General features: G+C 45.7%; 1 protein-coding gene across 2 annotated transcripts; it reads left to right on the forward strand.

Annotated features, from left to right (window-relative positions):
* Positions 1–613: 613 nt before the first annotated feature.
* Positions 614–7580, forward strand: LOC111849355 (ADP-ribosylation factor-like protein 6-interacting protein 1). Of its 2 annotated transcripts, none has more exons than XM_023822163.2 (6): positions 614–688; positions 1981–2114; positions 2844–2963; positions 4147–4264; positions 4788–4872; positions 6825–7580. In XM_023822163.2, exons 1-6 carry the CDS (start codon positions 629–631, stop codon positions 6941–6943), a joined length of 636 nt encoding a protein of 211 aa, XP_023677931.1. In that variant the 5' UTR covers positions 614–628; the 3' UTR covers positions 6944–7580. The 2 variants fall into 2 exon arrangements, with proteins under 2 accessions (XP_023677931.1, XP_023677932.1); XM_023822164.2 differs by lacking the exon at positions 614–688 and adding an exon at positions 708–1085.
* Positions 7581–7948: the final 368 nt, after the last annotated feature.

A 7948-nucleotide genomic window follows, 5' to 3' on the forward strand; every position in this document is an offset into this window, starting at 1 on the left:
TAGTGAAATGGCCAGCTGTTATTAACTGATAACTGTTAACTGATAAGTTACTTGGATCACGTAGGACGCCATTTGATTAAAGGGCGCAAAAGAAAAAAAATTAGAAGAAATACCTCTGGTTGCATTCCGTGACTGTTTACACTCGGTTTAATATTTCACTACTTTTCTTGTGAAACAGACGGGAGCTAGCTAGCTACGAAAATATAAATTCTGCTGTTATGGATGGTGGACGGGGCAGAATCTCGCCTAGGGCCCCAGAACACCCACGACCAGCGTTGTATGTAGGAGTGCTGTCTTCATGTAGAATCTTCAAGCTATATTGTTACCAGAGTGTTTTTTTTTTTTGTTTTTTTTTTTAAGTCCAGCACTCAACCAGTAATATCACTGCATTGAGATGGACATCGTTTTCGTGCAATATAAATCAATATCGAAAAATGAACACGATGAACACTAAGTTTAAAATAATATATTTGTAATAATATCAATACTGAAGATTACGATATTTGGAATTTAGAAACACCTATTTCCTAATCAATTTTACAAGGACAATAAATTGTTCAGACGTCATCATATACCTTTTTCAATTGGTGAAAAGCAAACGTTGTTTTTAATCGAGCCAGCCAATCGGATGTGGAAGAAGATTCCCGAGGGTTGCGCAAGTCCTGTTTCACTGTGTTTTCGCTGGAGGGTAAGGGAGAGGAAAATCAATGATTTCATCACATGATTACATGATTACTTCCACTGAGACTGCTACGATGAAGTATTCGACATCTCACGAATATGAGAACATGTGAATTGTTTATATTCGACGCTTTTGCATGCTTTTATTCGTCAACACGGTTTCTTTTAATAGACTCCACTTCCCAGGTTTCCACACAGTCGGACTGCGCCTGCGTGAAAACAACCCAGACTGTTGGAAGTCCGTTTTGGATAGGTGTGGGCTTGCGAGTAGCTGTCTGGCTTTTTTCTCTTCTGAGCAGCTTCTTGCTGACGATATATAAGGCGCTGACGAACGTTTCCGCAAAAGTTGTTCTTGTCAAAGCTCGAGTATGGCAGAAGGCGACAACAAGAGCGCAAACCTTATTGTACGTATGCCCGGTGGTGCCTGTTTATTAAGGGAGGGTGGCTAGCTGGCTAACGTTAGCTTGGAATGTGTATAACCTGCAAGGTTTCAGCCGGTCGGGTGTGTTTCAAGAATACAAATAAGAGAGATGCAAGACATTTATAGAACGAAATTTAAAATAATATACGTATTTTAAATGTTTGTAAATGTTTCGTCGTGTAGCTTGTATTCTATATCAGTATATTGGCCTGCTTCTGCGGAGGGCTGACATTTCTGCACCTGTCGTTTCTGTTGGCAAAAATCTTGTGCGGCTCTTTATTTACTAGTTAACTACTTGCGTGTCCAGTTAGCTCTCTAACGTGCTTTCTGAAAGCTTTGACAAACCGTTAAGTCGCACCCCTTCCCCTTGGCCTCTGTCCTCTCTTTCATCCCTGACTGTGTACTCTTCGTGGTGACGCAGTAAGTGTTAACCAGTTAGTTTATGCCTTAACCTGCCTCTACTCATCCATTCTCTACTGATGTCGCCTACCTCTAATCTGTTTGCTTATAGCGGGCTTAAGAAGCCATTGATTAGTGTCTGGTTGTTTGTGAACCCGTTGGACAGAACTGTTCACGCAGCCCGTTCTGTGGGTGCTTTTAGGATTGTAAGAGACCACAGGAATCTATATATAACGACCTATTAAAAGCAGACTGCCGTCTTTGTGTTGCTTCCTGCACTGTCATCTTTCAGTCTGCAGTAGACATCCCCGTCAACAGTGTGCCCTCTGGTGCATTGCTGTCGATCCGCCCCCATTATATTACACAAACATGGTATCTGCATTTTGGGTGGGGGAGGGTTGTGCACTTGGCTAGAATGCAGGTAGGATGGAGAGGTGGCGGTGTTGTGTGACGGTGATGTCCTGTGTGCCGTCAAACAGGCCCACGAGACGTCGCAGCTGGAGGAGCAGCTGCAGGGCTGGGGTGAGGTCATCCTGGCCAGTGACCAGGTTCTGCGCTGGGAGAAGCCCTGGTTCCCTGGTGCCCTCGTGGCTGTCACCACTGTGCTCTTCTTGTGAGTATTTACTTCACACTGTTGTGCATAACTGAAAATGCTGATATGTATGCAGATTATCTACACCAGTGTTTCCCAACCCAGTCCTCGGGGGGAACCCTGGACAGTCCACGTTTTTGCTCCCTCTCAGTCCTCAGCCAATCAGGAACACCGAATACTCGGTACAGGTGCGTAGGGGGCTGAGAGGAGGCAAAAACACGGACTGTCCGGGGTTCCCCAAGGACTGGGTTGGGGAAACACTGGTCTACACCATTCATTTTAAACAAAAGCACCTGTATAAAATGGTGTTTTCAGGTGACCTTGGCACTGTCTCCCTAGATCCTGTGTTGCTCATTGTCACAGGCTTGTCATAGGTGGTCAAATCTTCAGTTTTTGATGTTCTTCTTTTAATGGCACTCAGTCTGTTCCTATCTTATGTAATGATGGGCCCCAGGCTGGCTGTACCTCCAGATTATGAATGGACTGTCACTTTCACTGTAAAGCAATGCTCTTCAGGGTAGACCCTGACATAGCTGGAATCAGTTTGGCACCTGCTTGTTTTAGGTCAAGGTTCAGTCGTGTTTTGTTGGCCAAACAGGTTTGCAGGTGTGTCTATGAGTCATCCTTTGTCTCTTGGTAGATTTTTGCCTTAATTTTTGTAAGCCCTGTGAAAATATGGGGGTGCTCTGTTGGTTAAATGTCTACTGTGCTTTTTGAGTTTGCACTAATGTCTGGCAACTGTCTGTGCAGGCTGGTCTACTTCCTGGACCCATCTGTGCTAACTGGAGTGTCCTGTGCTGTGATGATTTTGTGCCTGGCTGATTACCTGGTGCCCACCCTGGCCCCCAGAGTCTTTGGCTCCAACAAATGGTAAGTTAATGGGGTTTCGACACACGCGCCTGCGCACACACACACTGTTAGGGTGTGAGCTAGCCGTTCTTTCGCTGGCAGGCCAGACTTGACCTTTACAGGGTGTTTCAGTGTTCTCCTGCGGCAGTGTTGTGTGACAAGCCACAGTTGCTGTGTAATGTCCAGTCGTGTCCTCTGGACTGAGCAGCTGACTGGGGGTGAGGGAGGGGCCAGATCTGGGGGTTATTTCTGAGCGCTCAGCAATGAGTCTTTGATCCATAGCCACTTGCATTTTTAGATCTGTAAATAAAATCTGCTGCATTGGCAAGAATTGAGCTCCCTCCCGCGCAGCACAGCTCTGATTGGTGCTCACAGTTGCTAATCCCAACTCAGGACTAGCAGCACTGAAAATGCTCGGTCCTCCAGAAGATCTAGATCATACCCATGTGCATAACTTGGGCGTTGCATTCCTAAATGTGTTGGGGCATGCTTCCATATCTGGGTTTCGTGCCGTTTGCCTTGCACTGCTCATATTCAAATAAAAACCTTGATTGGCTACTAGAAGTGGGACTTATGCAGCTGAGTCTGTCCCTCAGAGGTATCTTCAGAAGCCCGTTTTTCAGGTTAAGGTCGAGCATATCCAACCTGTTTCCTGTCATGGCAGATTGTTGCTTTGCCTTGTAGGTTTGAGTGTACACCTCAAATCCTCCGTCTAGTTATGAAAACATGATCCATTGCTCACTGTGAGACTTTCTTGGTTCTCGGTTTCAGTTGCTTGTGTCGTAATTTTAATCACTTCCGTTTCTTATATTTAAAAAAAAAAAAGAAGTGGCGACCATCAGCCTTAGACGTGTGCGCACACCCGTATACAGACAAGGCCAGAAACTTCCAAAATGGCGACATGAATGTAATACTGCGTCCCTGATGTAGATTTGACAGTGTTGCCTGAATGAAGCTTTGTCTGCAGATCATAAGATGCTGTGGAATGTTCTAGCAACAGCCTGTGAAAACCGCAGTAAGAGGATCCTGTTTTAGATGTTAAGCAGGGTGTCTAAGACTGGTTCGTTTGTGTACATTAATGTGCATTTTGGTACGCAAAGCATTGACACTTGAACACATTTCTTGGCGTGTGATGTTTTTAATGGACCGGAGCCATGACGCCTCCCATTTACTGGACTCTTCTGTTCACCGGCGCCACCTACAGGACCACCGAGCAGCAGCAGCGCTTTCATGAGATCTGCAGGAACCTGGTGATGAGCCGACACAGTGTGCAGGGCTGGTGGAAACGCCTTCTGGGCCTGAAGGACGAGAAACCCAAAGTGGTACGTCATATCGGCCTGCGTTTTTCTAGCCTGCCGGGTGCAGATCTGCTTTGGAATAAAGACTTGGCTGGGCCACACTAGACACATGACCAGAAGCCAAACGGAGCCCACAGACGTCGGCAGTCTGGTGTCAGGGCTGTGGACTCAAAGCTGGCACATTGTACTATTTACAGGTCCAAAGGACCAGTACATGTGCAGTGTTTTCTTGCTCGTTCTGCAAGACACAAAATACTGGTATTGACATGTAATGCAGGGGTGGGGAACCTGTTCCATGGAGGCCGGTGTGGGTTTTTGGGATGACCTCTCCATCAGCCAGTAATAAAGCAGTGATACTCAACTCCAGTCCCGGAGACCCACTGTTATTGGCTGATGGTGAGGTCATCCCAAAAACCTGCACCCACACCGGCCCTCCATGGATCAGGTTCGCCACCCCTGATGTAATGAGTTCTCTGGGGCGGGGGGCCTTGGACCAGCCTTGGACTGGTATTGAGATTTCCCCTGTGGTGTTTCTCTCTTTCCCCAGTACTTCATGTCTGTGATCAGCACTCTTGTGATGGTGGCGTGGCTTGGCCAGCAAGTACACAACCTGTTCCTGACCTACCTTGTCGGTATGTAGATGTGGCTCTGCCTGCTTCTTACTGTGACCCCTGTGCAGCTCTGCTCACACGCTGGCTTCCATCCCGGGTGTTAGTGTTCCCTGCTTTGGCAGCACAGTCAGTAAAGGAATATCATCATTTGAACAGTTTTCAAGATGAGCATTTCCCGAATGAACTGGCACGCTCAAAGCATTCCCCTGAGGAAAACCTCAAGCCATATACAGAATAGAAGTTATGAAGGCAACATAATGAGTGAAATTTGCAGTGCTGTGCCAGTATTACTGGTGAGGGGTGTGAAGTTCTGCAGGAAGTGATGTGGTCACGGGAGCTGCTAGCAGCTGACTGAGGCAATCAGATGCGCTGAATTTAGGAGCACTCTGTAGATCTCAACCTGATTATGTTGTTAGGAGGGGTATTAGGGAAGGACAGGCAACTGTGAATGGCCATTTCTGAGGACAAGCTTCCTGGGAAGCATGGAGATCTGAGACCAGAACATTTCCTGTGGAGATGGGGGAGGGAGAAGCACTGGTGCAGTTTTCTGTCCCTGCAGCACCTATCGGGACGACTCTGTCACAGGGTTATCTCACTGTCTTACGGCTTATGTCTTACGGCGAATGCGTACTTGTGTACCAGTTATGCGCGTCTATTTATATCACTCCAAACCGGTGGGATCCAGAGAAGAAATGGACAAAATAACACACATTACTATTGTTCTTTGTCCTATTGGCATAACATACTGACTTTGCTGCACCATAATAGTGGCGGCCATCAGGGACATGTGCAGTCATCCCACCGTAACAAGACCCATAAACACGCACTCAGACAGAAGTGCAGGCACTATGCAGAACTTTTATTAAACAGACAGAGAACACAAAGAATCCACAAATCGGGCACCGTCATAAAATTTACCGGGAAGTGTAATGTTGCGCATGAACATGAGCAGGCATGCGAGGTTCAAATACGAGGTTGTAATGAGATGATGTCATTAAACGAGCACCTGTCAAACATTACACTGTAGAAATTGCTATGGAAATAGTGATAGAAATATGACGGTTCTGTGTCATCCAGCTATACCAACGTTACGGCTACACCAACGCTGCGCTCCGAGTTTCTGTTGTGGTGTTATACACCACTCGGACTGTAACAAAGGAATTGGAGAGCTGTTTAAAGAGATGTTTCCCGACTCTGACATCACTAAGTCATTCACATGTGGTAAAGACAAAGCCGGGTACATCATCAGATTAAGGCACTTGCCTTGATATTGCATTGCTATAACAGGTTCGAGTCCTTTCACTGGTTGTAATGTTATCACCAGTTCATGTAGGGAATGCCAGTTTGTTGGAACTTCTATCCTTTTGTTGAACATTTTATATAATTATTTTTTAATCAAGAAGTTAAATGCAAGATGTGTTTAAAATCGGTCTCTAAATCTATTCTGTTGACCCAAGTTCCCTATTTAAATTCTGTTGTATTGGCCAAGAGTGTGTAGCATACATCATGGTAAAAGTTAGAAAAGTTTCCGATTTTAAAACAATTGCATCTCAGTGTTGTGTTGGTTTTAAAAAGTATTGAGAAAGTATTAAAGGTATTAAATGTAACTTCAGGATTTCTGTGTGTACCTTGTGTATGGCGTTTATACAGTGATATCAAACATGAACTTCTTGCTTGTATGTAAAGAAGTGGTTTGTGCCTCAGTGGTTTAGGGTACTGTGTCTGTGTTAGAAAGGTCACCGGTTCAAATCCCAGGTTTGGCAGCCGTTTTAGCGTTTGGGCCCGTGACCCTTTGCTTCAGGTACTGGCTGAGCCAGCTTCCTCTAAAATGCCATTTTGGGGGGAAAAGCGAAATAAATAAAATGTAAGAATGTAATTCGAACTGCAGAGAAAGAGCCTTCTGAGTGCAGGCCGCTCTGCTCATGCTGACGCACAGCCGTCAGCGAGACTGACTGACGTGTCTCTCTTCACAGTGACTTTCCTCCTGCTCCTGCCCGGCCTCAACCGGCACGGCATCATCTCCAAGTACATGGGCATGGCCCGGCGCGAGATCAACAAGCTGCTCAAGCAGAAGGAGAAGAAGAACGAGTGAAAGGGAGCAGAGGGGATGGCAAGACGAGTGGAAAACACATGCACACACAAACGCACACATACACACACACACACACAGTCCATCTCAGTTTTAATCCAGCTCACAAGCACAGTTGAAATGCCACCCTTTTAACCCCCCCCCCCCCCCCTTTCGCTGCAGTGACGTGTCTGTCCATGAACCCTCCAGTCACAAAGGGCTCAATGCCTTTGCCCGGCTCCTGCGGTTGACATTTTGCTGCCATGGTCACCGAGCGGTCGGTCACCGTGTACCCCTCTGAGCAAACGTTACCTTCAGTGTGAATCTCCCGTTTTTATATGTTAATGCCGTGAATTGAAAGTCCTTTTTATATTCAAGCTCACCCCTCTTTCCCCTCCATATTTTTAATGTGCACTGAAACCATGGAATCTCTTTGTTTCATTAGATGAACAACCTGCAGGTCCTCAGCAGGCTGGAGTGTAAGTTATAAGAATCTACTGCTGTATCTGTTCTCACCTGCTGACAGTCTGGATTCAGCCCTCTTCTGGGTGATTTCTGTAAATAAGCCTGTCCTCTTCCTTGGTTATACTAAGCAACAGAGTGTTCCCATCTTATGTGTATTCTTGGCTGTGTCATAAATTAAAATTTGATTTGAAAGGAAGTCAGAGTTGGTGTGTTGATGTGAGGTCACATAGAGCTGCGCAGTCCATGAAGACCAGCATCCATGAAACTGACATGGATGCCAGTTTGTCAGCAATGTGTAATCATGGTTACAGAATATCTAGTTTACATTTCATATAGCTGCCTTGTAGAATACACCTGCTCAATATTTCATTAAATACCGTTTGTGGTTTTAATAAAGGAGAGAATGAGATTTTTGTGACAGTTGAACTGTGCAGCATGTATGATGATGGTAATCTCAAGCTTTGTTGAGTTGATCAGGCGCAATAGCCCAATATTAAACCAATTTCCAGCAGATTCAAACTTATTTTTTGGTTAGGGAAAAACATGCGTTGTTTACAATGTAGT

Source organism: Paramormyrops kingsleyae, chromosome 22 (assembly GCF_048594095.1).
Source record: "Paramormyrops kingsleyae isolate MSU_618 chromosome 22, PKINGS_0.4, whole genome shotgun sequence".
Lineage (NCBI taxonomy): Eukaryota > Metazoa > Chordata > Actinopteri > Osteoglossiformes > Mormyridae > Paramormyrops > Paramormyrops kingsleyae.

Bases quoted from the DNA above. Each gene is read 5' to 3' on its own strand.
- LOC111849355 (XM_023822163.2), top strand. From the start codon at position 629: ATGTGGAAGAAGATTCCCGAGGGTTGCGCAAGTCCTGTTTCACTGTGT. The intron at 2,964-4,146 runs GTAAGTTAATGG...CGCCACCTACAG, and splicing joins GTCTTTGGCTCCAACAAATG to GACCACCGAGCAGCAGCAGC. The intron at 4,265-4,787 runs GTACGTCATATC...CTCTTTCCCCAG, and splicing joins AGGACGAGAAACCCAAAGTG to TACTTCATGTCTGTGATCAG.